General features: G+C 37.2%; 2 protein-coding genes across 10 annotated transcripts in view; both read right to left on the reverse strand.

Annotated features, from left to right (window-relative positions):
• Positions 1-6288, reverse strand: part of VPS54 (VPS54 subunit of GARP complex) — a 165598-nt gene extending 159310 nt beyond the window's left edge. For all 8 annotated transcript variants that reach the window (XM_032652359.1, XM_032652357.1, XM_032652360.1 and 5 more), the window contains exon 1: positions 6196-6288. The gene's annotated coding sequence lies outside the window, so the exon portion shown is untranslated. The remainder of the gene's footprint in view (positions 1-6195) is intronic.
• The window catches only part of PELI1 (pellino E3 ubiquitin protein ligase 1), a 49018-nt gene continuing 35068 nt past the window's right edge, over positions 5530-19479 (reverse strand). For both annotated transcript variants that reach the window (XM_032652369.1, XM_032652370.1), the window contains exons 2-7: positions 18041-18180; positions 14906-15035; positions 11215-11316; positions 8796-8993; positions 8517-8705; positions 5530-7942 (exon numbers count right to left, since the gene is read on the reverse strand). In XM_032652369.1, coding sequence (XP_032508260.1) covers positions 7376-7942; positions 8517-8705; positions 8796-8993; positions 11215-11316; positions 14906-15035; positions 18041-18111 — 1257 coding nt within the window. In that variant the 5' untranslated portion in view covers positions 18112-18180 and the 3' untranslated portion in view covers positions 5530-7375. The remainder of the gene's footprint in view (positions 7943-8516; positions 8706-8795; positions 8994-11214; positions 11317-14905; positions 15036-18040; positions 18181-19479) is intronic.

Genomic DNA, 19479 nt, shown 5'->3' on the forward strand with positions numbered 1-19479 from the left:
TGAAACAGACCATCCCCTACGTTTGGGAGCCATTGTTTATATGACAATGAGAGTTGATGTTTTAACTCTGCTGACTCTTTGAATTTAAAAAGAAAAACGATTAAAGTGCATGTACTTAATCTCTGCTTCAACAAACAAAACATGGGAATTTAACTGAATCTTGGTGACTCAAGTTCATGATAATTTAGACTGTTAGGGGACACAGGGGACCGAGGTTCTAGTGCCGGATTTATCAATTGGTAGCTACTACCTAACAAGGCCTTGGTTTCTCACCTGTAACTTAATTGCCAAGATCCCTTCTAGTTTATATTCTATATTTTTATTAATAGTTATACAGGAATATGATATAGTAAAACTTTAGGAAATTCTAAGGTGGGTAGATCTTAACTTTCCCTTTCAATCTTGGCTGTTTTCTGTGTCTTCCCCAACCAATAAAAGGCTCAAAACCTTGAATTTCTGGATGACATACTTTTGGGCTATAACTGATATTTCTTCTCTCTTCTCCAGGATAATCCTTTTTGTTGTCTTCTGACACCACCCATGGGTTTTCTCCTTGTTGCCCTGTCAACCTTCTAGTAATTGTTACTTTTTGCCATACCTCCACCTTTTCCATTTTTGTCTTTTTGACCAATGAAAACACATTTTCTGATTAAATAAACAGCTTCTGTAACCTTCATTCTTTTGACTGTTTTTGTTAATGCTTCCACTCAGACTGTTTGGATAGCTTAACAGTTCAGAGTTCTAACAGTTTTCTATAATTATATAAGAAATAGTTTTTGAGCATCTGCATGTGCCAGGTACCATGACAGCCCTTTATCAACCTGGGAAAGAATTCTTTCAATGTGTTCCATCATTAAAGTGGGGAAGCAGCAGATATGACACCGAAAGCACAGGCAACAAAAACAAAAATACACAAGTGGGACACACTAAGAAGCTTCTACACAGCAAAGGAAACAACAGAATGAAAAAGCAACCTATGGAATAGGAGAAAATATTTGCAAACCATGTATATAAGAAACTCTTATAACTCAATAGTAAAATAAACTAATAACCTGATTAAAAAATGGACTAAGCACTTGAGTAGCCATTTCTCTAAAGACGACATACAGATGGCCAACAAGTATAGGAAAAATGCTCAATGCCACTAATCATCAGGGAAATGCAAATCAAAACCACAAAAAGATATCACTTCACACCTGTCAGGTTGCTATTATCAAAAAACAAAAGATGACAAAGTATTGGCGATGAGTTGGAGAAACTGGAACCTCTGCCCACTGTTGGTGGGAACGTAAAATGGTGCAGCCTCTACGGAAAGCAAAACTACCATATGATCCAGCAATCCCATTTCTGGGTATTTAACCAAAAGAATTGAAATCAGAATCTTGAAGAGATATTAGCACTCCCTGTTCACTGCAGCACTATTCACAAGAGTCAGGAAGCGGAACAAACTGTATGTCTGACAGATAAATGGATAAAGTAAATAAATAAACACACACACACATACACATATAGTCTGGAATACTATTCAGCCTTAAAAAAGAAGGAAATTCTGCAATACGCAACAACATGGATGAACCTTCAGGACATTATGCTAAATGAAACAAGCGAGTCACAGGAAGACAAATACTGCATGAATCTACTTATATGAAGGAATGGCACTGCTTCCTGCATGTGAATTTCTCTGCTTGCAGGAACAGAAATGATTACAAGTTTCTGTAGCAGTGGATGTGTTGCTACCTTCCAGGCAGCTGCCTGGATCTTGTAACTGATCATGTACCCCTATTGAATAACCTACTAAACACCCTGGCACTAAATCGATTTGTGACTCACCTTTAGCAAGTTTAGAGGCCTTCATTAAATCTACTTGTGTACTCATGCCAATGCTGATTCTACCTTACTTTGTTATAATACCAAATTCTTTTACTTCTGTTCTTCCCAAAATTTTTACTATTGATGTTTAACGTTCTTAATTATAATTTTTATAAGCCACCTTAAATCATTTTTGAAAAATTGTTTAAAATTGATTTAAAAAAAGACTTCAAATTCCATTAAGGCTGGGGGGCGGACAGTAAAACGTAGCCGCCTGTGTACACAGGTATGGAGCAAGACTTCCGAGGTTCAAATTTTGACTCCTCTAGTGACGAGCCATGTGGACCTTGGGCAAGTTACTAGACACTGCTGTGTCTGGTTTCTATTGTAAATGGAGACATACAGATATAGAAAACAAACTTATGGTTACCAGGGGGTAAGGTGGGGGAGGGACAAACTGGGATATTGGGATTGACATATACACACTACTACATACAAAACAGATAACTAATAAGTACCTACTGTAGAGCACAGGGAACTCTACTCAATACTTTGTAATGACCTATATGGGGAAAGAAGCTAAAAAGAGTGGAGATACATACATATATATATACACATATATATGTATATACACACACACACATATATATATACATATATATATTTAACTGATTCACTTTGCTGTACAGCAGAAACTAACACAGCATTGTAAATCAACTATAGTCCAATAAAAATTAAAAAATAAATAAAATGGAGATAATAGTTCTCTCTCAAAGGGTTGTTTTGAGTTTTAAATAAAATCAGTAGTATACTTAGAATGATGCATTTAAAACAGTGCTTGGCACATAGCAAACGCTCAAATGTTGGCTGTGAGGAATTTTTATGCTGTAGTTTAGCATACATAGCTGGGTTTACAATCTAATGTCAGTCTAAACAAATCAGCATTCCCATCATATCATGTAACAGAATGTCTGGACATGATATTTTACAATGATTACTAGAAGAACTCTTTTGATCTTCTTTACTGCATTTTCTGCTGACAATATTATCAAAGACAGGCATATTTCCTTAAGGGGAAGCTGGATATTAAAATCTGGACTTATAAAATAGGTTCAAGAGTTCTTTGTTTTCCGTTAACATTTAAATATTAAAATTAAAACAAACACAACTGTGCTCTGCCACTGCCAGAAAGGATTTGAAGCAACAAAATATTAAGCTTCAATAAAACTGAGAATTTTTTTAAAAGCAAGACCTAAGGAAAAAGGTGTATATGAGCGAGATGGGAGAAAAACTGTATCAGAACAAGTTGGCTAAAGGAAGTTACTGTAGTTGAAAACAGAACTTCATTTCCTCAGAGGGCAGCCAAAGCAAAGGGAGAAACATGAGAAGTATCCTGACTCTCTATTTCAATGAAAGGAAGCTGGCCCTTAATCAGGAGGAATACTTTTTTGTTTCTAAGCTAGCATAGGATACATGGGGAACACTGATGATAATAATTAAGAACTTTGACCGTAGTCAAAGAAAAGAAAAAAGCAGAGACAGTTTTCGGTAAATACCTCGTCTAAGAGGAGTCTCAATCTAAGTACCAGAGTCAGTACACCCTCCTCCACAAACTGTTCTCTACTTCACTAAATGACAATTCGATCCTCCTAGTTAGTTATTCAGGCTAATAACCAAGTCATCCTTGACTCCTCTTCGCTCTTTCACACCCCATATCTGATCTGCCGCAAATGCCATCAACTCTGCCTTCAAAGCATACTCAGATTCTGGTTACTTTTCAAACCAGCTCCACTGCCCCCACGCTTTGACCTAAGTCGCCATCATTTTCCTCCAGGATTACTGCAACAGTCTCCTAACTGGTCTCCCTGCTCCACTTCAGCCTATTTGGATCCTATTAAAATCGAAGTCTGAGCACATCATTCCCCTGTTCAAAATCCTCCTATGGCCCCCCACTCATTCAGAATAAAAGCCAAAAGTCTCAGGAGGCTCTCTGAGATCTAGTTCCACCCCCATGCCCCACTTCTTCTGTCTCTTTACCTCTTTGACCTAACCTGCTCCTCCTCTCGCTTCACATCACATGGCCACACTGGCCTCTTGGCTGTTACAGAAATGTTTCAAGCATCAGGACCCTTGCAATTGGTGTTCCCTCTGCCTAAATGCTCTTCTCCTAAGTAGCCACTCCCTTCAGATCTTTACTCAAATACCACCTTTCCAGCGGGGCTTTCTGTTGCTCTATTTAATACTGCTAACACTCCGCGCACCCACACACATCACACGTGACGTTCTGTATCTCCTTTTTCTGCTTTATCAGTCCCTCAGAACTGCTCACTATCTATCATACTATATGTCTTTTCATTTTCATGTTCATTTCCATCTTCCCCACTAGAATGTAACCCCATGAAGGCAGGGTTTTGTTTTGTTTTGTTTTGTTTCCTGCTACATCACCCAGTGTTAGAACAGGGCTTGTCTGCACAGTGGATATTCAAATATCCGTTGTAAGAATGTGTGGGTAAAATTCTGAGGGCATGGCCTTAGAGTATACTTATATAGGAGTAATTCTGAAAGTGGGAGTGGGAGATAGAGTAATACAGTTCAGTTATGTAGTATTTTGGTGATCTGATTTGCTACATGGTTAATGCTTAGAACACAAAAACCAAAGAATGGATCACAGATCTTTCAGCCAGTGGTCTATAAAGTGGGGAAGCATAAGATGACCGCTTAGGATGAGGGGTCAACATGTTGGAATTATATTTTTTTTTATAAAGTTAAAGAAATAATGGATGGACTTTCACTGGTGCCCTCACTCAGTCTATGTGTCAGAAGGTCACGCATCACACTTGGTTCTTGGGGCACTCTTCTGAAGGAAGACTGGAGTGGGAGTACTCATGTTAGATGTAATTATATATTTACATGATTATTTATTCCTATCCTGTTTCACACGTACTAGAAGATTTTTATATCATGAAAGTAAGCAAACACAGCTTCGAGAAGATAACGTGATGAAAGACTCCTCTTTCTAGATATCTACCCTGTCTTGCTTCATGACCCTAACATTTTAGTTGAAGGGAAATTTAATTCACTGTACAAAGTAAGGAACATTTAGATATTAAGATCACTTTGATAAAAGAATTGAGCCACAAAGATTGTCTTTCTTGAGAGTGCATTTAGGAGACCTAAATACAACTTTTTCTCTTTGGTCAGAATACTGACATTCCCTTAATACAACTGAATAAGTAAAAGTATTCTGTTAGGCATTGGCAAAATGACAGAACTAATAATTAAAATGCTTGAACAGAAAAAGTATGACTAAAGATTTAAATTACCTGAGTTTTCAAAACCTAAATTTGATAGAAAGTGAACCAGATTTTTCTTACTTGGTAGGAGGAAATTCAGGCACCTTGGGAAGAACATGAACCTTTTATGATCACTAAGGCACTATTAAACGGTCTAGTACGCAACTTGCTACAAGCCATCTCTCCAGCAGGGCTTGACTTAGAGAAAGGCCTCAATTATTCAACCACTAAAGAAGTTCCTCTATTGATAAGTAAGAGATGCTTTCCCAAGAGAACCAGAGATTCAAAGTGTTACATTAAATGCAAACTCCTCATCTATTTCAAGTGAATATTTTTGGAGTGTGGACTAGATTTGTCCACAAGTTTTCACTTCTGGTTTCCCATTCTCAGTTATGCAAAAATGAACTCACAAAGGCAAATTCAAATATCTATTTTGAAAAGTATTTACTCAGTTTGAATAAATTAATTGCAAATAAAAATCAGCTACAATATATAGCCTGAATAGAAATGACTAGAACAAATACAACACAGGACTTGATTTCCTTGCATTAGTCACAAAGCATGTGACAATCTAGAAAACTTCAAAATCAATTATATTTCTTTGAAAAAGGAGTAACAGCAGTTACTGATACATCACAACTAGTCAACTTATAATACAAAGTTTCCTGACATGCATTTCCTGAGTGAACCCAAATGATTTTTTAAAACAAGGAAATTTTGACAAGTTGAAGTAAAGTAAAATAGTTCATGGCTTCTAAGCAACAGGTTTTGTTTTTTAAAAACCAAAAGAAAATTCAGAACAGCACTGTAATAGGATAAATTAAAGTTGTGCTACCACATACAAAATTTTGCTAGAGTCAATTAAGTATAATACAACTTTTCGAACTAAAGGAAAACAAAAGATTAAAAAAATGATTCTGTCTAATCTAAAAGTGTACTGATTTCTACAAGTGTCACAAAGAGTTTGATGTAGTGCAACTGTCTATACTTTCCTTGTGGTGTGTTAAAAAAAAGGGGGGGTAGGGGAGGGGAGAAGAAATGTTTTCTTGCTTCTGAAAGCAAAGAACTTACTGAAATTAGAGAATAAACTGACCATGCAAGTATGTCCCTCCATTTGGCTGTCACTGGTGCTCATTTGCCAACCAAGCATTTCCTTGAGTCACACTGTGGCAACTGTCCTTTTAGGATTCAAGCCTACAGTTAAGGCTGGTCTGTTAGATTAAAAAAAAAGAGCACTGTTGTCATTCAACCCTTTATATCTCTCTAAATTTCTTACCTGAATAAGTCCAAATACAAGATAGTTAATTAAGCATTTCTTTTTCTAAAAGCAAATCAAGTCACTCTCCTTTCTTGTTATTTATGCTTTTTCTCATGGGAATGATTTTTTTTTCTAGAAACAGTGAACAGATGAACCACAGTTTATATCCAAAAAATAAACTTGCCAAATGTTGCTGATACTAAAAACAGATTAGTTATCATGGGGGAAAAATAGATAATCTAGATTAAATTGCATATTCAAAGGAGCATATGAAATGTTTCTTAGCATTAAGTTTTTGTTATAGTACTACACTTGGGAGAAACATTAAGGAAAAAAAATCTTTCCCAATTATCTTCAATGTGGTTAAAAACAAACACCTCTTACCTAATGGTAATTAATATGAATTTTGTTTTACAAAGTATTCTAATTTACCAAATTTCATATTTAGATGGGGGTGGGGAGAGAGGCTCTCTTGTCCTTCTTCCTAACTTTGCAAATCCTTGAGCTATGCTTGCTAAACTACCATTCACACCAAGAGTGTGAGACCATCATTACCATGCTACTCTACCAAGAACATTCTAAGATATTTTCTATAATAAAGATAAATAGAAAAAAAGTTAATATACATGTTGCTGTATTTTACAATGTTTGCAACAAACTGTAAACTAACATAGTTTGAACCAACAGTACCCTCAGTTATACAAAACAATTTTTCAACACTGAGGATGGGTGATTCAAAACACTAAAATGAAGGCATCAAATTAGACTATGTCTTTTTCTCCTCAAAATATATTTTCAAAACTCAGAATTCAGAAGTCTGGTACTTTTGGAAATTCCTTTGAGTTTCCCAGATTTTTGCTCAGAAATTGCTACTATTTATTATAAATGTTTAAAAAAATTCTTCATCTTAATGCAAATGACCAGAGCAGAAAAACTGTGATGTGGACAACAGGTTGGAAAACCCAAATCACTTAGCTTATAAATGTATAATGTAGTCCTGGAGGACAATGGTCTGTTAGTCTAGAGGTCCTTGGAAAATAAGTCTGATGTAGCCTTGTTCACCAGCCAACTGATGTGCACAAAAGGGACAGGCTGCATGAAAAGTATGAGTACCATGAGGAAGCGGGATCTGGGACCAGTAGGCAGTTGTCTTTTCTGAACACACATGCCCACACGGGCTAAACGCATGGGTTGGAGGGCCGGCGTCCACATAAAATCCAGCTTCACATCCAAGCCACAGAGGGACATAGGGACCAACAGACCTACACATAGGACATTCACGATCTTTTCCATCACGTTCTTCTTTGTTTCCCCAGTTATGATAGCCATGCACATGGCCGCAGTTCAGATACACCCATGGTTGCTTTTCATCAACAACATCTTTCCTCTTCATACTAGGAAATGCTAGTGTGTTGAACCCTACAGGGCACTGAGGTCGTGCTGCATTGATTTCTTGTCTTAAAGCTTCTAAATGCTTCACGGTAGGAGTGTGGGAAAGGCCTTCTGCAGTACGCCACAGCAATGTTGCACCACAGAGGTCAATTAATGAGCCATCTTGTAACTGATTGGTTTCAATTTCCACCTAGAGGAAAAAAGAATCAAAAAAACACATTGACCACTGAGTTTTGGATTTTTACCTAAGAGTCTTGGTCTTACGTGCTCCTTACTCAAGAATCAAGATTTCCTCTGGTTGTTTATTTAAGAAACTCAAATGGTAGTCATGAAAAATATGGGTTTGAAAATCAAGGATAAAATATTGAGCAGTAACTTATCTCTTTTCAGCTTTATAGTAAAGACAATTTATGATTAAAACATCTGGCTAATCAGTAAGTTTAATATTTCCAATTTGGTAAATATGTTGCTCAAAGATATATAGATACAAGTAGAAAATACACAGAGTGCTGTTTAAATTGGGAAAGCTTAGGTTTTAAAATATATTAATATAAAAGAAGAATAAATTTTTAGAGTGTTCTAATTGAAACATTAAGATATTATCCTCCTGGTATAGTATTTGGTTGTCAGCACTTGATAGCCATATTTGGTACTCTGTGTCAGTAAAAGATTAAATAGTTTTTGGGAATATGTAATGCACTCAGTCCAACTCACCCTATGAGTTTATTGTTGTTTAAAAAAAGAAGCTACATCTCAGTACTTACCATTTTCCCTCTCTGCTGAGCTGATCTGGTTTCACGCAGGCTGAATACATTTCCACACACTGATATTTCTCTCCATATTCCAGGCTTAGAGTCTTCTGTGAACCCATTGCGTGGATGCATAACAAGAACACCATTGGTGGTCAAGCCATCCATCTGTCCATCTGATGTCTTCCATTTGGCAGCCTTCTCCTAGTAGGAAAAATAGTGATCTTCTGTTTATTTATAACTGGGAAATAGAAGTGGTTATAAAATGCAACATTTAGGAAAAAAGCTTTTTACCCCAAGAAAGATGTTTTTTGATGAGTCAAATCCTGCAGCATAAATCCGTGCTGTAAATGGGGGATTCCGTTCACATATAATTCTACAGGCAAATCTTGATATGGTGCTTTGCACTGACTGTGTATCAGAATTACTTTGACTTCCAGGAACTGTGTCAGTTACTACAAAGTCAATGGGACTTTCAGTCGACCGACCAATCTAAGGGAAAAACAAATATCTATAAACCTATTCAAAGGAACACAATGGAAAATCCACTCAAGAAAGGCACAAACAGTAAGGTGAAATCATTAAGCCTCCGAAATTTCTAATGCTCAAACTTATCATACTTAACTCTGGGGCATCTATACCCTTGAAAACCAATCTGTCACATTCCCTCTGATGTAGTAATCACTTAGAGCATAAAATTAAGTAGGAACTTACAATCCAGAATATATGAAACCTCAGGGAATGAAATGTTTAGGATGGCTGAGATTTCTGGGTGGCTGCAGATTTTAATTTTAACCTCTTTGGACAGAAATATGTCTACCATGTATTACTCTAGTTTCCTTAACAGAATATAATGAACATAAAAGTAAATCTTTTATGATGACTCCAGGACATTATACTACGAATACCTTTATATTAAGCTGAGCTGCCCTGATGTCTTCAGGTGCTATAAAGGTGTAGAGGAACGCTGATCCTTATGTTAAAGGCTTACAAAGCCGTGCTTTGAGGTCTTATGTATACTTTACAGGATTCTTGTGTCTTTTCTGTCAGGTTGTCAGCCATCATTTCTTGCTGTTGGGCATATTTGTCTCTAGCAGCATAGCCCTCCTCTAACTAGTTACTCTAATTCTGCCATGCATTGAGAAATCAAATAACCAAACTTCAAAGAATAGTATTTCAAAAGGTTCTTAGTGATGGCCTAAGGGATTCTCCAGGGAGCAGGGAAAAGTGCATGGACTTTGTGGCATTTATTTTATATGCCTAGATGTCCTTTTTGTTTTCTTCCTCGTTCTTGGTTATGTTTCAGAGAGACAAGGTTCTTAGAACAAAGTTCTGCTGGGTGAGGTGTCAGTGAACTAAACATCTTCAAAGGTCTAGCAAGTATAAATTAATTTCATTTTGGAAGATGAATGTTGAAAAGAAAAAAGGAAATCAGTGGAAGAAATGACAGAAGTGACAAATGTCACAGAGTTTTAAACATTTAGAAATCAGTTCATTAATGTATTTGTTATAAAGTAGTATCATAAAAATTAAAGAATACCGTTACTAAGAAAAAATATTGACCCTTTACAAAGATGACGACTCTTAAGTCATTCTTTGCATAGTTGAGCTTTAAGAATTCCTTATATCAGCACACTTTTAGATAAAATTCTTCAGTGTTTTTATCCTGCCACGAAGTACAAAGTCTTTATTTAGTTTGGATAGTGTTAGGGGGAAATTTTTTGGTTAAAAAATGTAACATTGGATGTCCCTTTATTTTTAAGAATATGATATCCAAAGAAAATGGTCTCAGACCTTTGGAACTAAAAATATTTCTACTGTTCTAAAAAATTCAGCATTCCATTAAAAGGATGTGCGGGATAGTGACTTAAAGAAATACTTTGTTACTGACTACAGCAAAGACATCTCCAGGCCTTTTCATATTCATTTAATTCTTTAAAATAAAGAAAAACTGAAATGTCATTGGGGCTACAATTATAAGAACAACATTATTAGGTACTTTATGTCCCATTTGTTTCAAAAAAGCCCAAGGCCTTACAAAACCCAATATTAAGGGAGAAGATATCATGAATTTTGCTTATGTCTTTGGGTTTAGCTTTTCTATCATCTATCAATTTATAAAACCATCAGCACTGGATTGGTACAAAGAATGAGAGAAATAAAAACTGTTATTGCCAATAGCTTTGACCAAATATGTGTTGAGAAGCAAGTTTGACTCCACATATATGATGTGAACAGTTAGAAACTGCCTGTAGTTTCAGTTGCCTAGAGAGGAAGGAGACAAGCAAAAAAGAAATCATAAATGTGTACAAAATATCTCTTGGCTCCTTTTTTTAGATAATAATAGCTAATAATTATTATAGCTACTAATATTACCAGTTAAGTGTTTACCAGGTACCCGGCACAGTTCTGAGGACTTTATAGGTATTAACACATTTAAGCCTCCTAATAGTCACCCGAGGGAAGTTCTATTATCTGCACTTTATAGGAGGAAACTGTGGCAGAGAGTAACTAAGTAATGTTTACCAGGAATTCTGATTTCAGAGCCCATCTTTTAACCATGCTACATGGACTTCTACATATGGGGTTTAGAAATCAATATGTGTTTTAATGACATGCATTCAAATATCACAATCCTTAATCAGACCACAGCACAAGTCACTTACAACAGGTTTTTAACTTAAAAAAAAAAAAAATGTAGATGTTACAATACCTGAAACATATCAGTGTTGCTGTCATGAGTATATTCAACCACCACTGTCTGGGCCCGAGACAAGGTGTATGATATGCTATGCTGGTCCTTGTTGCTTATTGCCTAAGGAAGGAAAGATCAATAGCAAAAATTAGCAGGTAGGTCAATCAAAATAGATAATCTTTTCATAAAAAAAGAAAGGTCATCTATTTATTATGTGTGTAACATATTTTCCCCCTGAAATTTAGGGTAGAGATTAATAACTCTTGCATAAGCTCGGCTGTGACAGTGGTTTCTTAGGTTAAGTGGGATGCGGAAGAATTCAGGCAGACCTCATTTCATTATGCTTCACAGATTTTGCGTTTTTTTTTTTTTTTAACAAACTGAAGGTTTGTGGCAACTCTGCATTGTCAGATGATGGTTAGCATTTTTTAGCAATAAAGTAGTTTTAAATTAAGGTATATACATTATTTTTTTAGACACAATGCTCTTATTGCACACTTAGTAGAATACAGCATAGTGTAAACATAACTTTTATATGCACTGGGAAACCAAAAAAATTTGTTGTGATTTGCTTTATTGTGGTGGTCTAGAACTGAACCCCAAATATATCTGAGGTATGCCTGTACACTGAAGCAATTATAGAGTAAGAACATAAGTTCACTGTATAAAAATATTATACAATCTGAGTCTCCATTATAAGTATTTTAAATTATAAGGTAATCAAAACCAAATCCCAGGTAGAAACTGAAAGTAGTACTCAGTAGTGCTCTGATAAGGAGAAAATACAAAATCTTGCAAGATAAGAGGAATCTTATTTTTAAAGTAACTCAAAGAGGTTTAAAGTTAACAAATAAGCAGAGATAATTGGTTTTCCTAGCCATTCTGTGACTTTATAGATGACAAATATTTGCCATATGCTGGGCTAGATACAGAAAAATTCACAGAATGATTAAACATACCAAAGGAAATGGATACAATGCTTATGACTGTACTTCTGACTTATGCCAAACTAAAAACATTGCTAAAAAGAACTTTTCAGTTTTGTTTTCAGGCGTTTTCTATGTATATGAGTTGACGATAATAGCAAAGGGGGAAAAACCTGCACAAAGGAAGTGGAAACAGGTTGCATAAAAGAAAAAACAGAAAGACACAGAAGAATGACTATAGGCAGTAAAGAGGTTAAATGAAAAAACTTTCTTAATTAGAACTTTGACATTATAAAATTTTACTTGGTTTTAATTTGTAGCTAATCTGTAATAGATAAAGCCTTAAACCCATAGTTTTAAGATAATTAAGATCGTGAAATTTTCAAATATACAAAGAGAATAAACAAACACCTGGGTACTAACTACCCAGCTTTATCATTCTTACTAATGTCATTTTTGCTTCTGATTTTTTAAAAGAAATTAAGCTGCAGATATAATGAAGGCTGCTTACATGTCCTTCCCTACTCCCCTCTCTCTGTGGAGGTACTAAACCTCAAGAGTGCAGTGTAGGTCACTCCCATGCATGTGCTTAACATGTTTTACTACACACTTATGTGTTCATAAACATTACAAAATGGTTTTAAAGGTTTAAAAACCTATAATTATTTTAACTCAGCATTAAGCAGCTGATTTTTCAATGAAAGAATTGCTCAGTATTTTGGAAGTTAATTCTTTTCTTTTCTTTTCTTTTTTTTTTTTTTGCAGTACACGGTCCTCTCACTGTTGTGGCCTCTCCCGTTGCGGAGCACAGGCTCGGGACGCGCCGGTTCAGCGGCCATGGCTCACGGGCCCAGCTGCTCCGCAGCATGTGGTATCTTCCCGGACTGGGCCACGAACCCGCGTCCCCTGCATCGGCAGGCCGACTCTCAACCACTGCGCCACCAGGGAAGCCCTGGAAGTTAATTCTTAATGGCTAAAGGGATTTAAAAACAAAGGTTTTGTGTACTTTGAGATTGTAAGCCCTGGATTTTTTGTTGCTGTTTGCTTGTTTTTTAAACTATCAGACCTACTCTTAGATTGAGAATAAGAACTACGTCAAGTTCTCACTGGACTGGAAGGCAGGGTTTAACCACTCATCCCAGATGACTGCCAGACTAAACAATTAGTTTTCTTCATGACCTCATTACCACATCCCTCCAAAATTGAAAGAGGAAAATGTCAATTTTTGACCCCTAAGATTCTTGTTGCCTAGTAAAGATGAAAAGGAGCCAACAATGAAACATAAGGAGCATGACAGTAAAAATATGTAGAAAAGTACAGAATAGGAAATTACAGAAGTAAGGATCAGAAAGATTTCTGATAGTGGGTCTCAACCAGAGGTAATATTAGCTGTGTAAGGGAAATTTGGAAATACGTAGGCGCATTTTTTGGCTGTCACAATGATTTGAGGGCTTAAATGGCATTTAGTGGCTGGGGACCAAGAATATTAAATATCCTACAATATGTAGGACAGTCCTGCATAAAGAAGAATTGGCACACCCAAAATGTCAAGAGCACTTCTGTGGGGAAATACTGGAAAGAAACTCCTCAGACTGGATCAATAAGCCTTTCACTCCACCACCTGCTTATTATTTATCAGCACATCCCTTCTCTGCAAAGGAGCAGAAAGAAACACCTAGAAGAAACTGTCCCTTTTCTACATTCACTGGTTCTTGAACAGTAAAAGAGGAGACTACTCAAGGTATAAGATCTCTTGTTTAGACACCACACTGGATATAAAACAAAGCCAAAAATCCAACTGACTTCAGGGACCAGAGCTGTGACCTAGAGCAAGGCACCGTATGCCAATTTCTCTCTCATTTATTAAACCTACAAAAATATACCTCAGATGGTGTAATATTAATGTACATTCTGGGGCTGCTTAGCTAAAGATATAGATACTTCCAGAAGTCTAAGAACTCTTTGTAATTTTTATTCACTCACCACAGTATCAAATTCAGTCTGTTATAAAATTGGAAGTAGAGGAATTCACAGGAAATGTAAAGATCTGAAAATTCCCCCTTATTGTCTAGGAAAAGCCCAAGGGTCCTGAAATGGTGGCCCAGCTTCTTGAGATCTTGGTTGGGAAATAAAAAGGGGGTGAGAAGCATTAAATAGGCCAGGAGATTGAGAAGTTACATTATAGACACAATTGGGTATTTGCTTTCATAGCTTTGATTCAATTTAATAATTATTCAGGTCTACGGTGTTCAAGGCAGTATGCTAAAAGCCATGAGGATCATAAAACAAAAAATAAATAAAAACAAGAGCATCCATAGGATCTTTAGTTTAAAAAAATCACCCCATCCAAACATGCTTCTAGTACCTGAATACAAATATTATGAACCACATTCCCTGCCCAGCCCAGGCAGGGTCTCTCTGGTAACAGCAGGACGCCCTACTTCTCAGGGGAGTTTCACAATTCCAAATACTACATAAAGCCCTGGCCCCACCCCACCCACACCTTTTTAATAAGAAAAAGGAATTATTTCCTTCTAATTTCCACCCACTGATCCCAGTTTGTTATTAAAAAAAAAAAAAAAAAAGTCCTATGCTCTTCCAGATGGCAGTTCTTCAGATATTGTATCTCCAAAGTGTCCTCTCCCACCCAAACAAAAGGAAGCTTCTGGTACAGAATGTGAAGGGAATGCTAAAGAATATGAACAGCAAGTACAAGTCTTTCCATTTCTCCAAGTTAATTCATTTAGTTTTTATTTTTTGGGTTTTTTTTTTTTTTTTTTTACCTTTGCAGCCTGAGGAGTACAAGCAATATGCACAGTGCTGGGCTTCACCCCATTTGCCTTAGGTCTTTTAAACAAAGCAAACCTACTTTTCCTCCTTCCTCTATCGCCGTTTGGGAGAGACCCATTATACCTGATGGAGGAGAAAAAAGTTTAGGGGATCTCATGTAAGAACCACACCAATTCTAAAACAAATGTTTTACACTGTCTTAGAGGATATCAGTCCCCAATTAATTATGTATTAGCAGATTGTAAGTGTCTGGAATTAACTTCTAGCAATTGCTGATCCTCAGACCAGCTGCCTGAGTGTGAAACAAAATGAGATTCTTTCTGGTGACATTCGAAGTCACAGAGAAGTACCTTTTGGATTACACACAGCTTTGAATTATCTATATTTTCCTTCCCTCTTTTATTCAAGATAATCAAGAGCTGATTAATGGCAAATCTGATTTCTTACGACTCATTCTATTTTTTTAAAAAGGTGAATGTTTGCATGTGCTAATACAACCTTTAAAAGTACAATATAATCTCCTTTAACTATGAACCAAACACTTTATAAATAGCTGAACTTCTGAAATAAGGAATTTTTAGGTTTGTTTAAGTCTCAGCTACTTGCCATGTACACACTCACATTCACATTATGTCAGCAAAACCTGCCTGAGTGTAACCAGGTGGCAGTTAAACATACTTTTGTTGTTCAGACCTTATGACCATTTCTCCATGATAGCATATATATGCCCTAAAGCTAAGCAAGTAAGCAAGGACTGAACTAATAGGAAAAAAGTTCAAAACATTTTGGTGCTACTATGTACTAGGCACTAGTGGGTTCTATTCCACACATCACCTCCCTTAATCCATTCTCATAAAAACTGCGAGACTGGCACCACTAGCCACTGTTACAGGTTAGGAATTAAGTTATCCCTCAGAGGAATTAAGTTCCTCAGAGGCTCAGAGGAATTAAGTTATTTCCTGAAGGTCACACAAGTGACACTGGCAAAGCTAGAATTGGAATCCAGGTGTTTGTCACTCTTTTTTCATTCTTTTTTTTTTTTTTTTTTTTTTTTTTTTCTTTTTTTTTTGCGGTACGCGGGCCTCTCACTGTCGTGGCCTCTCCCGTTGCGGAGCACAGGCTCCGGATGCGCAGGCTCAGCGGCCATGGCTCACGGGCCCAGCCGCTCCGCGGCATGTGGGATCTTCCCGGACCGGGGCATGAACCCGCGTCCCCTGCATCGGCAGGCGGACTCTCAACCACTGCGCCACCAGGGAAGCCCTCTTTTTTCATTCTTTACTGCACCGTTGAGGCATGAACGGTAGCTTAATAATGATCTCTCCTCATGTACTATCCCCTCACCGCCCGACAAAAAACTTTGGTTTGATGGTTTCTTATTTACAGTTGGTTAATCTGGGGGAAAATGAGGCAAAAACTGGGGACACTTTTGAGGGTGGAGGAGAATGTACTTGTAAAATGGCCTATATTAGTGTCTGACAAGGAAGGGAAGGGAGTTTACTCAAAGACTGTCAGATATAGCAATTACACTGAAGCTTTATAAAAATGTCACACACTCTGACTCTACTGGAGAAAACCCCTGCTGGAAGTTCAGAGTGGCGCCGGCAGCTAATGCATGAAGTCTGCTATTCTAGGCTGTGCTGGCCCCAGCCCACCCACTGTGGGCTCTTCACTGCCCCTCACAACTGTCCACCCAGAGCCTGCCTTGTTCCTCTCCTGGACATATGCTCTCTATTCCCACACTGTGTTCCTGCAGCTCAGAGCTCATTTTTTAAAGAGCAACAGCATGAAACTGACAACCTTATGCAGCTTGACTTCTCCTTCTAGAGGGTTGAGAAGAAGCATTATTTGCATTTTAAGATACCAAGTGCCAGGTACAGAGACAAGTACTACTGATAAGATTAACTGAGAAACTGCTGGGCTAAAAGCCAGTTTAAACCATATACTAAATTTTAAATTCTAAGTCTTCAAATGACTCAAATTTCCTGAAGAATTTAACTTTGAAAAGTTTTTGGTGGTTAAAAGCTGTTTGTCATTAATACATCAAAACCCATGTGATTTGAAATTGTAATATTGTAGTTACTATATTGTTTATAATCTTTTAAATTGATTTTGGGAAAAAACATGCTTTTTTTTTTTTTTTTTTTAATCTCAAAGGGCCTTAGATGATCTTGTCTAACTGTCATTTTACAGAAGAGTAAACTAAGGCCCAGAATGGTTAACTGACTTGCCTAAGGCCATACAGCTAGCAGTGTTGGAATAAGCACTGGAATCCAGGATTCCTGGCTTCTAGTCAAGCTCAGTAATGCCATATTATCTCCCCGGTTTTTCTTACTTTCTTATCTGAAACAATGGACACATTCTCATTTAAAGAAGAATTTGCACCAACCTGATTCTAAAACATGTTGTAATGTCTAGAGCCACTTTTTAGGCAGGAGAGAAACAGTAGGGGGAAAATAAATGTCACAATTTCTAGTTTCTGAGATCTCTAGTAAACAGAGTAACACTGTGTCTCCATTTTGACAGCTGTGGCAAGTTTAGATTGAATAAACTGAAATAATGGAATCATCTATTCCTCAATCACAGATTATATCTGTGTGAGTTGAATGGATGAGATTACTTTTGAAGTAAACAAGTAGCAAGGTCCTGGCTGCAGAATCATCATATCGTCATGTCTATACAACTCTTTTCTTCAAGTACAGGACTATAAGCACAAAGCAGCAACTACCTCAGAGGGGAAAGGAATAAATAAATACTAACCTACATGAAATCACCTACGCAGAGAGGGGATTTCTGGTAAAGTCAGCTGAGGCAAGTTTTCTAAAAGGGACAGGAAAGACAAATGGACTGGCTATGTGACTTTAGACAAATACCTCTTTTACTTCATCTTTACGGTTTGCCCTTTCCAGGGGTGAGGATGAGGCAGAGTTTATGTAGCATTTGAGTACTTATAAAAGATGATATTAAAATGAGAATTAAAAGAGTTTCTTGATTTGGTAATATTATTCTATAGCTTTAAATACTCCTTGGAAATAGGTAGGATATAAATTCTAAAAAAGGTACTTTTAACCTAGATGTTCAAGTTACCATATATCATTCAATTATATGCTCATCAGATGGAGAAACCTTACCCTAAGACAATGAGTTCACCGTATTTTACTGGTGCTTTGGATGGATGATTTTCTTGATCAGGAGAAAACATGAGCTTGGCTGTTTTTCTCAAATCTCTGTTCACTGATCAGGAGCCTTGGGACACCTTTTGCATTATTTCCTAGAGGGGAAAAGTTTTCATTAATAATTTGAACAATGAATTTCAGTTTAAATAAAGATGTTCTTTTCTAGCAGTCTTTGTGAGCACAATATTATGTACATAATATATAAAGTATGTGACATTTTCCCCAATAATGGTTATATATTTGATATAACCCTTTAAATACATTAGAAATGTAAATTTAGCAACTTCTGGTTCCAGGAAGATGAAGTAGACATTATTTTCCCTACTATTTCTGTTAATTATAACTAAAAACCCTGGACATTATATATAATACATAAGAAGACTCTGAGAAGTAGAGAGAAGGCAGAATAGTTAGGGGCCTCCGGGTCCAAGGAATGACTCAGTGGCGAGTTCTCTGGGTTTTCTTTTTGCCTAATATAATCCCAGACTTGGAGCTGAAGAATCTAGCAACCTGGAAATACCAACTGGCAGACAGAAAAAACAAACAAACAAACACCTGACAAATGCCTGGCCTCCCTAATCGAAGGAACAAGAAAACAGCAGCCTTAGCAAGACAGAAAACTTTTGACAATGACTGCTCTACTGCAGCCAACACCACAGAAAACACTGTGATCCTACCACCACCTTCACCGGCAAGGCCTGAGTGGGGAGCCCAGACTTCTACCTCATGAGGCCATAATGAGGCAGCCTGACCTCCCCTGGCCCTGGCCCTGCCCCTGCCACAGGTAGTGTCAGAGCAGGCCAAGTAGAAAGCCAGCACTTCCAGCCTGTTGGCTAGTAACATGCCCCCTCCTATGCCCTAGTGGTGTCAGTGGAGACCACAGGGAGCCTGGACTTCCATCCTGGACTCGGCAGGATCTCCTTCCCTCAGGTGTCAATGGAGGCTGAGGAGGGAACCTGGACTTCCATGTCCACCTGGCAGTAAAACAAAGAGGCTCCCCCTCTTCCCCTGACAGAGCAATGTGAGGAAAAGCCAGTGAAAAGAGAAGGTCTGGATAATATCCAGTGTCAGAACTTAATACAAAAATGTCCAGGTTTCAGAGAAAACCCACTTATTATATCAAGGACTAGATAGAATTAAAACAATGTAAAAAGATAATCAACAGATGCCAAAACTTAGATGACACAGATGTGAGAATTATCTAACAAAGATTTTAAATCAGTCATGATAAAAATGCTTCAGTAATCAATTACAAACAAGCTTGGGATAGACAAACAAACAAACAAAAAAAATAGAAAGTCTCTGCAAAGAAACAGAAGATATATAAAGCTCACTGGATGGGCTCAACCCAGAATGGAAGGAATGTAGTAAAGGATCAGTGAACTGGAAGACAC

The sequence above is a fragment of the Phocoena sinus genome, chromosome 13 (assembly GCF_008692025.1).
Source record: "Phocoena sinus isolate mPhoSin1 chromosome 13, mPhoSin1.pri, whole genome shotgun sequence".
Classification (NCBI taxonomy): Eukaryota; Metazoa; Chordata; class Mammalia; order Artiodactyla; family Phocoenidae; genus Phocoena; species Phocoena sinus.